Consider the following 16,535-nt stretch of genomic DNA (forward strand, 5'->3'; position numbering starts at 1 on the left):
ATAGGATAGCTGAACTGGTTGCTGTTGCCAAACCTCATAGTATCATCTGAGAGACCTCTACATCAAGGCTGATACCAAAGACCTATCCTTGGTGGTGTAAGTAGGTTGGCAATGTCATACACTAATGCTTTGTGCATCTATATATAAATCTCATCGAAGCTGATAAACTTGATATATTAACATCCTCATCCATATTTGATTTCTCTAATGGGAGGTAGAATAGAAAGATAGCTACTGGCAGTGTGCTGATAGGATCAGCAAGGTATGCACAAATGAGATGGAAGCCTACAAACCATAAGGTGTCAGTCCAATTAGTTATATATTGAGCAAATTGTCCAATTCTTTTGGAGTTCTATTGGACCAACATCTTTTGCCATATGAGAAAGACCCAAAAGGAAGAAGGAAAAAGATGGCCTGCAACGCAGGGATGTTCTCACTTCGAGAGACAGAAGGAAACAGTTGATGGTTGGTTCTGAATTCTCAGTTTCTGAACACAATGTGGATGCACTTTGGCTATAAGCGTGTAGCTACCCTTCAGGAAGAATGCTCGGTCTAACCATATGGAAATGATGATTCTCTCATATCGGCATTGAGAGGCCTGATGAAATCACATAATTTGTAGTTGTTAGCTCAGCCATCTCCTCCCGACCGAGCTCGCCATCACCTCTCTCTCTCTCTTTTCTCTCTAAAACTAGTAGAGGTGCAAATGGGTCACGTTGACCCATGACCCGACCTGAGTAAACCCAGTCCGATCTTTTTTAAACGATCCGTGGGGCCGGGTTGAGTTCTAAAATTAGACCCAATTTATTTTCGGAGCCGAGTCTAGGTTTTCGAAATTCTAGCCCAACCCAATCTGATCTGTTTGAAATTAAAATTTAAATAATTTTGATTTGACCATAAACTTGAGTCCATTTTTGAAATAGTTTATGCTAATGAATAAACTCTAGTCCAAGTGCCATCTCTTGGCTCGATGACCTCACCATCAGTGCCCTCCTCCCTCGCCTGACGGCGCCCTTCCACAACCCCTGAAGACGAAGGAGGAAGAGGAGGAGAATAAGGAGGGCATTGAGGAGTAGAGATGTTAGGGATTTGTAGGGGGGGCTGGGTCGGAATGGTTTGGGAAGGGGTTAGGGATTTTGAGATGATTAGAAATTTATTTGGAGGGGGGGGGGGGGGGGGGGGGGGGCAATTGCCCTCCGATAATGCTTTCTAAAGCATCATGGGGGGAATTGGCCTCTGACGACACTTTGTAAAGCGTCGTTTTAGGGGCGATTAGGCCCCGGACGATATTTTCTAAAACGTTGACTTTGGGGCGAGATAGACTACTGACAATGTTTTTTAAAGCGTCGTCCTAGGAGGACGATTAGGCCTCCAACGATACTTTCTAAAGCGTTGCTTAGCGCACTAAGGCTTCCGACGATTGTTTTAAAAAGCGTCATATTAACTTAGGCTTTTGACGACGCTTATAAGTGTCGTTATAGCTATCTTTCCACTCCCGACACTTTTAAGCATTGTAATATACCAACGCTACCTGCCCGCGTTGCCAAAATTTGGCGCGGTGACTAAATTAGCGATGCTTTTGTATAGCATCGGTGGATTATTGTTGGAAAAGCCACTTTTTTCTGTAGTGAATCCTATACTATTTTGAGCTTACTTCTGGATTGTCTATCAATTACAAAGAGAGCTCTATATAGCCTATTGGTCTGGACTATAACATGGCATACGATTGTGCTAAATGGCTTCACTGCTCTTTTGCCCCCCTTCTACTTCAGTATCTTGGTTTACCACTATGTAGTGGTAGGCTTGCAAAGAGAGATTGGTTGTCATTTTTGAAGTGAATTGAAGCTAGATTAGCGACAAGGGTAAATACCTCTTTTTTTGGAGAAAAAATAATCCTCACTAATTTTGTACTCACTGCCCTTCCCCTCTATTTCATGTCCATTTTTAAATTACCGGTTTGGGTCGTCAAAAGAATTGAAAGATATAGAAGATCCTTCTTAAGGAGTGGTGATAAGAATGGTAAAGAAGCCTCCTGCAAAGTAAATTGGAGCACTGTTTGTCTTGGAAAGGAAGAGGGGGGTTTAGATGTCAAGAACATTAGTTAGCTTAATCAAGCATTACTTGGCAAATGGGGGTGGAGATATCTTACAAATGATTCAGACATTTGGAAAAGTCAGATGCATTTTACTTATCATAAAAAGGTGAAGCTATCTATGAATTAGAGGCCAAGTAAAAATTGTTCTAATTTATGGAGAGATGCAGTTAATGCTTTACTCGTATTATGGACTAGAGCAAAATTTCAAATTGGCAATGGTGAGGGAACACCCTTTTGGAAAGATTGTTGGATTTGTGATGCTTCTCTGCAAACCCTCTTCCCCAAGCTCTATGGAATTAACCGAAAAAAATAGGATGGTGGCTTGATTACGCCCAAAGAATAATGCAGCTGTCACAATATAGATTGGGAGGTCGATTTCATAGGGAGAAGGTAGAAACACTAAAAGAAACTACAAAACTAAGAAGAAATATCAAAACAGTAAAACATGATGTGAATGTTTAAAAATAAATTAAAATCAGATTATAGTAATGAAAAGATGTAACCAGAATTAACGGCAGCAAAGCATCAGGAATCCCTCACTTGAACCAAGTAATTCCATTTATATTTGATCCATTGGATAACTCAATTAGAGATCATAGCACCACATTCTCTAATCGGAAGATATAGCATTATAATCAAAATATTTAGAGATAATTCTATAAAATCATTCTTCTCTTTTAAAACTAAGGATTGTTTCTTAGGCAAATTGCAAGAATTTTAGCCACCAAGTTGTACATTGTATTACATAGACTACAGGTCTCTAATGATTTCGCACGGTAGGCGTTTGACAAAAGTTGTCTTCCATGCCTCTGGCATTGGACTTCTTATAAAGCACTCTTTGATAGCTTTGCAAATATCCATGCCAATGATATTCCAATAACCGTTGCAGAGACCAAGTGAGAAACCATCAGGCCCATGAGATCCGTTGGAATCCATATATTTTAGAGGTGCCATAACTTCCAGTAATTTCTGCTAAGAGCCATTGTCTGTCTTCTTTATCCAATTTATTTCTCGGAGGTGGGAGACTAGGTGGTACTGTGGGTGGGTCCTGGTTCCATCTGCTAACAAAGTTTTGCCAAGCATCATTGCTAGACCCCGACATCCCCTTTCGCCTCACCACCGACATGTTTTGTCGATCATGTTGGCGCTGTGCGGAAGCGTGTGGATCCCTGATAACCGCTAACCTAGAGCGTCCTCTAGGGCGTCAGGCCGCATGGAGAAAGAAAAAAGAAGAGATGAAGAACCACAATCACAAACTAGGGTTTTTGTGGAGAAGAAGAGGAAGAGAAGAGAGAACGTGGGAGAAGTTTTCTGGCGGCTCTTATTTCTCCAGGAAATAATACAAGTGACCCTCTCTCTCAACCCTAAAACTGATTATATCAAGCCTTTATATAGGCTCCCAATTTTAGTCTAATCCCAAGCCAACTCAATCTCCTCCTAAGTCACATTAGAAAGCACTCAATACAAGTCCATGACTTACATGCTCTCTCCCCTTGAGTCTAAACCTAGCCCAAGAATGACTTAGACCCTTAGAAACTTAAATCATGAAATCCCTAAGCCAGTCAAAGACCAAAAATTTTCGTTATTGATTGAATGGCATGCCTGGCACAGCACTGGAGTCGACCTCTCACAGATAGGTGTCGACCCCTCCTAAGATGACAGAGAACAGCTCTCTGTCGTCTCCCTGTGACTTTCTGGAGTCGATCCTTCCTTCACTGGGGTCGACCCCTAACAGTCAGGGATCGACCCCACCTAAGACCGACAGAAAAGTGCTCTCTATCGTCTCCCTGTGACTTCTTGGGGTCGACCCTTCCTTCACTGGGGTGGACCCCAGCTCTTCATGGGTCGACCCCCCAGCTTTCCATGAGTCGACCCTAGCCTTACAAAAACTGAATTTTTAGCTGGTCTTCCTTTGGATGCACCACACTTGAGCCTACAATCTCCACCTTGGCGCTCTAAAGCCTCTGCAAGCTTCTCCTGGTCCATCAATCTCATCAGCGCCACACGCCTGAGGAAGCCATCCCTTGGAAGAGTCTTGGTCAGTGCATTTGTCAAGTTCTCCTTCATATGAAATTTGGCTAGCTCCACTTCACGTTCTTCCACCAATTTTCTAATCCTGTGGTACCTGATGTTAATATGTTTGGTCCTCACATGATAGATCGAGTTCTGAACCAAAGATAATGCACTCTGGCTATCACAATGCACCCTGACAGCCTTCTGTGCAAATCTCATTTTCAATGCCAATCCTTTCAGCCATAGAGCTTTCTTGGCAGCTTCTGTGATGCCTTCTCTATCTGAAAGTCCTTCCTTGCATTGGAACACCCACTTGCATCCCATGGGCTTTTTTTCACTTGACAACTGCACCAACCGCCGAGTCTGATTTTTCTGAAGAGACTGCATCTCCTCTACCATAGCTTGGACCCACCTATCGCTATCCTGGTGTGCCAATGCCTCCTCATAGGTCTTCGGGTCTCCATTCACAGCAACCAATGCATAAGACATGGTTTCGCCAAAACCATACCTCTCCGGCTGCCACACAATCCGCTTAGGCTTGTGCAGTGCGACTCCGATGCTTCTGCTGGGATCTTGTTCTTCCCTTTGCACATCTCGTCTTCGAATTAGCATCTCGCTCCTCTCCACATGTGGAGGCACCTCTAACTGGTGCTCCACCTGAATTTCATGTCCTTCTGGTGCACCTACAAAAGGTAAAACTGAATAAGAAGTTAACTGTCCAATCCTGTCCGGTTGGTTCTCCCCCCGCTCTTCTTCCACCTTTTGCATCTTTAGGAAGAATTCTCATCAAAGACCACATCCCTACTGATAGTTGTCTTCTTCTTCAACGGATCCCACAGTCGATAACCCTTGACTCCACGCAGATATCCTATGAACACCATCTTTCGTGACTTGGCATCCAACTTGCTCCGCTCACTGGGATCTATATGCACAAATGCCGTGCACCCAAATACTCTAAGATGACCAACCTCCACCTTTTTTTCAGACCATAGCTCCTCTGGAATCCTCCCATCTAGCTTTGTATGAGGAGATCGATTCACCAAGTAGCAGGCTGTGTCTACTGTATCCACCCAAAACACCTTGGGAAGCCCTGTCTGCAATCTCATACATCTAGCTTTCTCCATGAGAGTCCTGTTCATTCTTTCGGCCACCCCATTATATTGAGGAGTCTTCCTTACTGAAAATTGCCTCTTGATCCCACAATCTTCGCAAAATTTCAGAAACTCCTTACTTGTGAATTCGCCACCATTGTCGAACCGCACACACTTCATGCAGCATCCCTTCTCCTTCTCTACCTCTGCCCTCCAGGCTTTGAACTTAGAGAAGACCTCTGACTTTTTTCTCAAGAAGTACACCCAAACTCTCCTTGAAAAGTCATCAATAAGGGTTAGAAAATATCTTGCCCCATTACTAGCTGTGACCGGGGCCGGTCCCCAAACATCCGTGTGCACTAGCTCCAGGGTACCTTCGTTGCGTGTAGTACTGATGGAAAACTTCACCTTGTGTTGCTTTCCTAACTGGCAAGGCTCACACATCTCTGAAACTCCTCCATCCAGATCTGATATCAGTCCATCTTTGCTCAGCATCTTCATACCATGATCTCCCATATAGCCAAGGCGGTAATGCCACAACCGTTATGCTTCCTGCTGGCCCTGTGCCACTGCTGCTGTTTCGGGTCCCCCACACACCACGGACCCTTCCATCCTGTATAAATTATTCTCCAACCTCCTCCCCTTCATCACAACCATGGCTCCTGTGGATATATTCAAAATACCACTCCTGGAATAGCAACTAAAGTTGTAACCATTCTTCTCCAAGTAGCTAAGTGACATTAGATTCTTTTTCAGATTCGGGACGTGCTTTACATTGGTAAGAGTCCGCACCATCCCATCAAATATCCTCACCTTGATGGTCTCAATGCCGGCCACCTTGCAAGGATGATCATCTCCTAGTGTCACACTCTCCTCATCGATTTTGGTGTATGTAGCAAACCAAGACCGTTTTGGTGTGTAATGATGAGAGCAGGCTGAATCCATTGTCCAGATATCCGTGTTGTTCCTGTGATCATCCGAAACTACAAAAGGTCATCGTCCACCTTGAGATCAGCCACGACACTGACTTAATCCTTGCCATTCTTCTCTTCCTGATGCTTCTTCCAAAGCGGACAATTTCGCTTCAAGTGTCCTACTTCATTGCACTTGTAGCATCTGAACTCTTTCTTACCTTTTCTGGACTTTGACCATCCTTTTTGCTTGCTGCATTCTTTCCCTCTCCCAGGCCTCTCTCCGACAGTAAGACCTTCTTGAGGAACTCCATCCTTTGTCAATCTTTTCCTTTGCTCATTGGATCTTAGCACAGAAATTATGTTTTCATAATTCAGCGTCTCCTTCCCATACAGCAAAGTAATTACCAAAGGATCATAAGAACCTGGCAGCGAGCAAAGCAAGAGTAGAGATTTATCCTCCTCTTCCATCTTCACCCCAAAGGTCTGCAAGTCATTGCAAACCTGGTCAAACCACTGAATATGAAGAACAATATCTCCACCTTCATGCATCCGAAGGCTGTACAATTGTTTCTTCAACATCAGCTTGTTGCACATATTCTTTTCCATATACATGGTATGCAACTTTGTCCATAATCCCTTGGGTGTCTTCTCCTCTAGGATGCTGTATAAGACTGAATCTGCTAAGCATTCTCTGATGGCAGCGCAAGCCCTTTTCTCCAAAGAAAATCATTCCTTATCTGTTATACCCTTCGGCCTGTCCTCCAAGGCCGAATCCAAATAATTCTTCACCAAGAGATCCTCCACCCGGACCTTCCACATAGAGAAGCTTTCCTTCCCATTAAACTTCTTAAACTCCACCTTCATGTTATTGTTCATGGTTGGCCTGACTACAATCACAAATAAACACAAATCTGATTTGAGAAATCACCTTGAAGGGAGATGAGCGGACTGCTTTCCTCTTGATGTCTTTCCTTCGTTTCTTCTTTCCCACGCCAAAACCTCGATCTGATACCAATTGTTGGCGCTGTGTGGAAGCGTGTGGATCCCTGATAACCGCTAACCTAGGGCGTCCCCTAGGGCGTCAGGCTGCGTGGAGAAAGAAGGAAGAAGAGAAGAAGAACCACAATCACAAACTAGGATTTTCGTGGAGAAAAAGAGGAAGAGAAGAGAGAATGTGGGAGAAGTTTTCTGGTGGCTCTTATTTCTCCAGAAAATAATACAAGTGACCCTCTCTCTCAACCCTAAAACTGATTACATCAAGTCTTTATATAGGCTCCCAATTTTAGTCTAATCCCAAGCCAACACAATCTCCCCCTAAGCCACATTAGAAAGCACTCAATCCAAGTCCGTGACTTACACACTCTCTTCTTGAGTCTAAACCTAGCCCAAGAATGACTTAGACCCTTATAAACTTAAATCATGAAGTCCCTAAGCCAGTCAAAGACCAAAAATTTCCGTTATTGACTGAATGGCACGCCTGGCACAGCGCTGGAGTCGACCCCTGCAGATCAGGGGTCGACCCCTATACTTCAGGGGTTGATCCCTTGCAGACAGGGGTCGACCCCTCCTAAGACGACAGAGAACAGCTCTCTATTGTCTCCCTGTGACTTCCTGGGGTCGACCCTTCCTTCACTGGGGTCGACCCTAGGGGTTGACCCCGGACTGTTAGGGGTCGACCCCACTTGAGACCGACAGAGAAGTGCTTTCTGTCGTCTCCCTGTGACTTCTTTGGGTCGACCCTTCCTTCACTGGGGTCGACTCCAGCTCTTCATGGGTCGACCCCAGCTTTCCATGAATCGACCCCAGCCTTGCAGAAACTGAATTTTCAACTGGTCTTCCTTTGGATGCGCCACACTTGAGCCTACAGATCATTATCGCTAGATCATCGTCGGTCCCTTCTTCTCCTCTTGACTTCCAACACTCTTGGCTCACGGTACTCACTGAAGATTTCAATTGAGCGTTTGCTAGAGTCTTAGATTCTCAGAGAAATTTTAGAAATTAATTGAATATATAGTCCGGTTTCACTCACAAAGTAAGTAATATAATCCTTTTTCTAGATTTATCGAAAAATTATAAGATTATTATATTAAATCATATTATTCATGTTGTATGAATTTGATGAATGATATTTTATTACTAAATATGCTTTATTTTGGAATATTATGATAATGCATGCTTGGAAATATCGAACTTGTTCAATTGATTTCGATATCTTATGATTTGTTATATTTTTGTTGAAGTGAGATATGAACTGCATGATTGTTTTGAACTTTTAGCCTGACATGTTAAGGACCCTACCAATGGGGGCTAATACATTGGCACTTGATTTGTCCTGAAAGATTTATGTCACAAGAAGATGCGCGACATACCACAAGCAGATACGTAGTCCTGAAGGACTTTACCGTAAGATGATATGCAGACACCGCAAGAAGACATGCAATATCATGATCTGCCACAGAAAAAATGTGGTCATAGTTCATGGTTGATGGGATAAACATGGTGATTTGAAAGAATTTGAATTTATAAACAAAATTTGATTTTGAGAAAGATGGAATTTGGCATGGACAATGTTTTGATAAATCTACATACTTGAATTTGGTTTTGAATTAATGAACTACATTTGCTTATTTTTTTTAAATAATTTTATAATTTATTGCCTAATTATTTTAGTTAAAGTGTTCATTACTTACTGGGCTATCTAATTTATTACTTTATATCTTACTGTTTTTATAGATCTGAAAACTAAAATGGCACGAGATTATGATCGAGAGAGTGACTAGAGGCTGAATTTAATATTTTTAATTTAGATCAGGGTTTGACTAGAGTTTGATGTAATTTTTTTAAAACATTGTTGGTTTCGTGAGATATTAATATAGGATTCTAATTATTTAAATTAAAATTTTAATATTGATTATTTAAATTTATTCCGCTGCTTGTTTATTATATCCGGATGAGATGCCTTGCATGCTTATAGAAAGAGTTTTTTATGAGTATGCGGTGGTTGCCGCAATCTCTGGCTCGTGATTTCAGGTTGGGGGTGCAACACAAAATATCTTTTGCTATCTCAAGAACCTATTATACTCAGCCAATTTAGTAAGAAGTAGTAGAGCGCTATGGACCTCCAGAATTTGCTTTCTTTGATTAAAGCTCAACCAGCTCTGCCTCCAAATTCTATAATCTCACATGAACGTTTCCAACCGATCTGTTGTTCCACCTCCGCAGACCTACCTTGGTGTTCTTGAGTTTGTTGGTTACTTGAAACATGTACCGACCCAATCCAAACTTGGTTAAGAGAAATATCCAATCCAAACCCAACCGAATAATAATGCCCCAACCTGATCCAACTTTAAATTTTCAACCCAAACACAGTTTAGGCTGGATATGTTTAGGTCAAGTTAGATCAAGTCAATACAAGCAATATTCGATCCAGAAATCTATACCTCTCAGGTTTGTTTAGAATAAGACAACAAGAAGCTTGAATTGGGTTGGTTTAAATACTATAATGTAGAAATTTGGTTTGGATCCTGGCTGCCAAACTTTCAACCCAAACTTCCCCTACCTTGAAGTTGTGACGACAATTTCGAACCCTAGCAAAACCCAACAGTTAGGTTTATATTGGCCCAACCCAATCAAGTCAAGTCAGGTTTTGCTAAACTAGCTCAACTTGCACCATATTACTGCAGGTTAGGTATTGTCCAATGAAAAATGAAGTAGGCACTTTATGAGCTGTAGATTGCCTATAAGCTTGCCCTGCAACACGTAGGAGTCTAGAGATGTCTTGATTATATGGAAGCAGAGTTGGCCATGCTATTCCGTGGGTCATAAGATAAAAATGAGTATGTTTTATGAACACGGGTCCCTACAGTGTGCATGTGGCACTGCAGAGTACTGTAGGTCATGGATGGCCGCCATCAAGAGATAGACAGCTATCAAACAAGGTAGTCCATAAGTGTGTATCTTTTCATACACAGCGCATGTTGTTTAGTGGCCATTCATCTCCTGATGGTTGCCATTTAGAGATGCACAACACTCTGCGGTGCACGGGCCGTACTGTAGAGAATCTTGATTAATGTTTTATGGAGTTGTTATAGTTATACCTACAACCAATCAAAACTTATTACAAGTGCTTTCTGAGCTATCATTGTATTTATTTGCATAATATAAATATGGGAAAGCCACTTAACTGATAGCAAAAACAGTAGTACAAACAACAAATATAGCATAAAAATTTCTTAAATTAGCACAAATAACCAATGAATAGTGTACAAGAATTCTGCATTGATTTAATTGTGTACAAGAATTCAAAGAATCATTTGACTAAGAGGAAGACCAGCAATAGTTCAAGGATTTTTAATAACTTCTGATGCCTATGAATTTTCTCATACAATTGGCACCTCATAACGAAATCCTCTCTAATACTCCTCCTTGGACTTTTTTATAGAACTTTTCCCCAATTGTATGCCTTCAGAAGATTAGGCTAGTAATCCAAAATACCAACTCGTCACTATGCCCTTTTGCCATGGCTCACCATATTGCTTCCTAATTAAACACAATTGCTTTTATTCACTGTGCTTCTCTTTTTGGTAAAACGTAATTCCTTTATCTGGGAGCTTTCCATCGGATGCCATTGCACATGGTCTGTGATATGATAATGATAGTAATATGAAGACAAATTAAGACTGTGACGGCTCTCTGCCCTTACCTTTCTTTTATTATTATTTTTTGTTTCCACTAGAAAATTGTTGGAAAATATATTTGTCAACATCAATAAAAATTGAAAAATTTCTAGTACACAATTGGTCCATACTGTTGGCGGGGTTCGGGTTGCACGTTTTGCATAAAATAATGATTAATTTTTTTTTTTTTTTTTACGACACCGATGGTTGGATTATATTTTTCATAGGTCACTTTGATTTTTTTTTTTTTTTTGGGTCAAAACTTTGAATTTATTCAACCACTATGAATTTTGAAGCAATCTTTATACAGCCTACCTAACGGTAAATTTGTGCAAAGAAAAGATGATTCCTCCTTCCCGTTGAAAGTTACAACCCTGCCTCATAAGATTCCGTAGCTCCGCGACCATAGCTACCAACCAGTTAATTTGGTCGCATTCAGACTCTCTTACCAAATAATTCTATGCACGCATATCCGGTACATGATGGGATTATTATCTCTCTCATCTAGTGGACCGTACCCCTCCACAAAGGGTGCTGTCAATTTGCCCAGCCTCATCCACAAATCCTTTCCCCAAAAGTTCCCCTCCCATTATCAAAAGTCAAACGTGACGACAATGGGCCTTTGTCCTCGTCCCCTCGAGCCTCGAACTTGAAGGTGACAATTTTAACCCGCCTTTCGGATACCCAATCCGATCCAACTTCAATGGGACAAAATTTACCTAACTCATTTAAACTTGAGGCGAGCATGGATTTCAAAGCGGGTTCGGATAGGATGCAGATGATAGTATAACCCATTCGAAACCCAATTAGATATAAAATAATTTTAATTCACTCTTCTTTGATTCACTCGATAGATGATAGCGCACAGTCTTGTTCATCTTGATTGTCTCTCTCCTCCTCCCTCTTTTACTTCAAAAATTATTATTATTGAACTTAAAAAATATATATTCTACAAAAATCACGGCAGCCTATTTGAATCAAATATTAGATCGGACCCAATCCATCCAATCCGATTCATTTTATCTATCCAATCGGATTCCTATTATCTGTCTCATCTATTTTACCCGACTTGAGAGGGATATGAGGCAAGTATAGAAATATATTTTTAATAATAAAATGATTACGGATGTGAGATCAACCACTTCACCAAGCTCCACTTCATCGTATTTATACAGCTTTCCTCTGTGTTTCACCTCAACGGGGGAAATCTTCATGGCTCTCCTGGAATGGCCATCCACGGTCTTGATTCTAGCATCTACAGCACTAGTAGTACTCATGTTGGTTAGAACTCATCTGCCAAAGAAAGGGCAGACCAATCTTCCGCCCGGTCCTCCGCCGCTCCCCATCGTCGGCAACCTCCACCAGCTCGGTCGCATGCCCCACCTCTCCCTCCAACGCCTGGCTCATAAGTACGGCCCCATCTTCCACCTCACCCTCGGCCACATCCCCACCGTCATCGTCTCCTCCGCGAGAACCGCCAAGGAAGTCCTCCGCACCCACGACCTTCCCCTCTCGAGCCGGCCCCAGCTCCACGCCGCGAAGCAGCTCTTCTACGGCTGCACCGACATCGTCTTCTCCCCCTACGGCAACTATTGGCGCCAGATCCGCAAGATCTGCACCCTCGAACTCCTGAGCGCCAGGCGCGTGGAGTCGTACCGCCCCGCGAGAGCCGCGGAGGTCGACCAGCTCGTAAGGCGGATCGCCGCCGCCTCGTCGGGCCCGGGAGGCGCCGTGAGCTTGAGCAGGCTTCTGGGGTTGTACGCGAACGGCGTGCTGTGCCGGGCGGCGTTCGGGAGGGAGTTTGCGGAGGGCGGGGAGTACGATCGGCACGGGTTTCAGAAGATGCTGGAGGAGTACCAGGCTTTGCTTGGGGGGTTCAGCCTGGCGGACTTCTACCCATCCTTGGAGTGGGTGAATGCGGTGACGGGGATGAAGAGGAGGCTGGCGAGGACGTTCAAACGCTTTGATTGCTTCTTTGATGAGATAATAGAGGAGCATAGGAAGAGGAGGAAGAGGAGCGAGGAGGACAAGGATCTGGTGGATGTGTTGCTTGACATCCACCAGGATGGGAGCCTGGAGATGCCTCTCACCATGGATAACGTTAAAGCCATCATCTTGGTGAGTGAGACCTCATCTCTAGCTTCCTTATTTTAAAATAAGATTAAAGTTTATTTTCACAAATTTAGAAAAAAATATATCCATATGAATCAAAAAGTAAAATATATAAGAAAATAAAAAAAAATCCAACGTAGCAGTCTGCAACGCAGTTTCTGTATAATTAGCCATTAGGTCTATTTTATTTCTGATTTTATTTTTATTTGATCGAGCTTCTACTAGCTCCAGTCATTCCTTGTTTTTGGAGTGCTCGAACAAATCAATACATATAGTTTATTTGCTAGTGAGATCTGTAAAATTGGTCTATTTTATTTATTTATTTATATATTTTTAAATAAAATTAAAATTTATTCATACAATGTTAAAAAAATATATTCGTATGAATCAGAAAATAATATATATATATATAAATTATCCAACAAAGCATTTCGTAACATATATAGTTTCCACATAATTAGTCATAAGGTCTATTTTATTTCCGGTTTTATTTTTATTCGACCGAGCTTCTGCTTCAATCATTACTTATTTTTGGAGTGCTTGAACAAATCAGTACCTATAGTTTAAAATTTTTAAAATCAATAATGCAGAAGAAAGAGGATATTGCATGCGATTTCCTTTCTTTTTTTAATTTTTTAATCACGAAAACTCCACTAGTAGGAGTCCCTAACTTTTGTATACATACAAACGTACGTACGTATGTTTATAGATAGACACACATAGACACATATATATATATATTTACATAGATACATACATCAATGATTTGAGCTGTTGGATATGGTCTGCTATTTCTAAATTACTTATTATTAAAAAAAGTATGCAATTTAGAGACCTCTGACATATACATCGCTCATGCACCTATTAGTCCAAAATAGACGGTTTTAATAATATGAATATGCATGTTTTTTAATCACTGGATGCATATCTATAAATCACATGATATTTTGTCAGTACATAATTTAGAAATAGTAGACCCTATCTAACAGTTCAAATCATCAATACCAAGCTTCCAGTTGATCGGTTTTGACCAATTTTATTTGAACTGTTGCATGGGCTTCCCCATATTTGCTCCTGGGGTGGGAGGGTGGTTTTGGTGAAGGGTTCACGTACTGTCAAAATTGTTTTTGAGGTAGCCGGATGCAATGTCTGACCAACTTCCTTGTGATTCCTCGTACCCCAAATCCTGTGCTTCAATTTCTTGCAGGACATGTTTGCAGCCGGAACGGATACTACCTTCATAACACTGGACTGGGGTATGACAGAGCTGCTAATGAATCCAAGAGCCTTGAAGAGAGCCCAAGATGAAGTCCGTAGCATCGTTGGTGAGAGAAGAACAGTGTCCGAGGGTGATCTCCCCCACTTACATTACCTAAAGGCGGTGATAAAGGAGATATTCCGAATGCACCCTCCAGCTCCACTTCTTGTCCCAAGAGAATCCATGGAAGAAGTAACCATAGATGGATATCAAATTCCGGCCAAGACGCGAATATTCGTCAATGCTTGGGCGATCGGAAGGGACCCTGAATCATGGAAAAATCCACACGTCTTCGAGCCAGAGAGATTTTTGGATAGCTCCATTGATTTCAAAGGGCAGGATTTCGAGCTTTTACCTTTCGGGGCCGGGAGAAGAGGATGCCCGGCCATCACATTCGGCATGGCTAGTGTCGAAATTGCATTGGCGCAGCTTCTGCACAGCTTTGACTGGGAGCTTCCTCATGGCGTTAAACCTGAATATCTGGATATGAAGGAAGCCTTTGGGATAACCATGCATAGGATAGCTGAACTGGTTGCTGTTGCCAAACCTCATAGTATCATCTGAGAGGCCTCTACATACAAGGCTATATAGCTGATACCAAAGAGATACCTTTGGTGGTGTAAGTAGGTTGGCAATGTCATAACTAATGCTTTGTGCATCTATATATAAATCTCATCGAAGCTGATAAACTTGATATATTAACATCCTCATCCATATTTTATTTCTCTAATGGGAGGTAGAATAGAAAGATAGCTACTGGCATGGCAGTGTGCTGATAGGATCAGCAAGGTATGCACAAATGAGATGGAAGCCTACAAACCATAAGGTGTCAGTCCAATTAGTTATATATTGAGCAAATTGTCCAATTCTTTTGGAGTTCTATTGGACCAACATCTTTTGCCATATGAGAAAGAACCAAAAGGAAAAAGGAAAAAGGACAAAGATGGCCTGCAACACAGGGATGTTCTCACTTCGAGAGACAGGAGGAAACAGCTGACGATTGGTTCTGATGAAATCACCTAATTTTTAGTTGTTAACTCAGCCATCTCCTCCCGACCCAGCTCGCCATCACGTCTCTCTCTCTCTCTCTCTCTCTCTCTCTCTCTCTCTCTCTCTCTCTCTCTCTCTCTCTCTCTCTCTCTCTCTCTCTCTCTCTCTCTCTCTCTCTCTCTCTCTCTCTGAGATATGCAAATGGGGCGGCCATGACCTATAACCCAATCTGATTAAATCCAATCCAATTTATTTTACATGACCCGTGAGGCCGGATTGGATTTTAAAATTGAACCCATTCTATTTTTAGAGCCGAGCCTGAGTTTTCTGAATCTGGCCCAACTCAACCAGATCCTTTTGAAATTAAAATTTAAGTAATTTTGACTGGACCATAAACTTGAGTCCATTTTTGAAATAGTTTATGCTGATGAATAAACTTAAGGGGGCTTGTTCATGGATGCCAACTATTTCACTTTATAATTTATTACCTCAATTAATTGGATGGAGACCAAAACCTCCTATTATCTCGTAAAAAATGTCATTGTTGTTTTTCTTCAAAATAAATTGGTTAGCAAGCACATCTATTACATACATTGAACTAAAGAATGAGAACCGAAAATGGATAGTTTGGTATGTTATATATACCTTGTTCTGATCATTTCAAGATATTAGAAGAAATTGAATAATTGTTTGATATTAAACACCTTGTCATATAAATAATTCTAGGCAATAGAGATTGTTTTTATATACAGTATCATTCTAATTTTATAAGTAAGAATAACCTAACACTTATGATAATATCTTTCCCATTATAGTCTTCCCAAATCCTATCATTCCTGCATAAACCTATTATCCAACTATGACTGCTACAATGTCAACCATTTCTTGCTCAATTTATGAAAAAAGAAACCATCTAGTGCTTCATAACATCTTCAATGGGATAAGAGAGTTTGAAATATCCAAGCTAGAGACTTTGAAATCTTGTCTAAAAAGAAGAAGCAAAGAGGGACCCGTTCTCACCGGCCATGTTTAGATCTAGAGGAGAGGAGAAAAGAGATCATGATTCCAAAAGATTGCCAACTTGAGCTCCACTATATAATATTAAACTAAAATGAGAGTGAGAAATAAAAGCACAAAAAAAGGCATGAACGCAATTAAATCTATTCAATCAAAGCTGCCTTGTGCGGCTATTAGCTATTCAAAGCAAATTGGATGACAACATAAAAAGAACTGCAGTACTACAAAGATTTGAGTTAGATGCAGCTTATATAACTCGTATAAAAGGTATTTTTCAAAGAATTTGAACAGAGGCCTTGCAAAGAGGGTTAGTATTTTTCTTATCAATCTGTACACTGCTATGAATAGTAACTGCTTTTGCTCTTTTCA

General features: G+C 41.3%; 2 protein-coding genes across 2 annotated transcripts in view; both read left to right on the forward strand.

Annotated features, from left to right (window-relative positions):
* LOC103709949 (cytochrome P450 71AP13-like) overlaps window positions 1–180 on the forward strand; it is a 5,816-nt gene extending 5,636 nt beyond the window's left edge. Inside the window, exon 2 of the mRNA XM_008795500.6 lies at window positions 1–180. This exon is cut by the window's left edge and continues 565 nt beyond it. Within this exon, the coding sequence (XP_008793722.5) occupies window positions 1–50 (50 nt within the window). The 3' untranslated portion in view covers window positions 51–180.
* Window positions 181–11,930: 11,750 nt separating this feature from the next.
* On the forward strand, window positions 11,931–14,861 carry LOC103709986 (cytochrome P450 71AP13-like). The gene is made up of 2 exons (XM_039123124.3): window positions 11,931–12,907; window positions 14,109–14,861. The coding sequence occupies exons 1-2, from the start codon at window positions 12,002–12,004 to the stop codon at window positions 14,721–14,723; spliced, it is 1,521 nt and encodes a 506-aa protein (XP_038979052.3). The 5' UTR covers window positions 11,931–12,001; the 3' UTR covers window positions 14,724–14,861.
* The last annotated feature ends 1,674 nt before the right edge of the window (window positions 14,862–16,535 follow it).

This window comes from Phoenix dactylifera, chromosome 4, assembly GCF_051530095.1.
Source record: "Phoenix dactylifera cultivar Ajwa chromosome 4, Ajwa_hap1_PhDact_Kaust_v1.1, whole genome shotgun sequence".
NCBI classification, from domain to species: Eukaryota; Viridiplantae; Streptophyta; class Magnoliopsida; order Arecales; family Arecaceae; genus Phoenix; species Phoenix dactylifera.

Excerpts from the sequence above, each read along its gene's own strand:
- LOC103709986 (XM_039123124.3), top strand. The coding sequence starts at position 12,002 with ATGGCTCTCCTGGAATGGCCATCCACGGTCTTGATTCTAGCATCTACA. Across the intron at positions 12,908-14,108 it reads ACGTTAAAGCCATCATCTTG|GACATGTTTGCAGCCGGAAC; the intron begins GTGAGTGAGACC and ends AATTTCTTGCAG.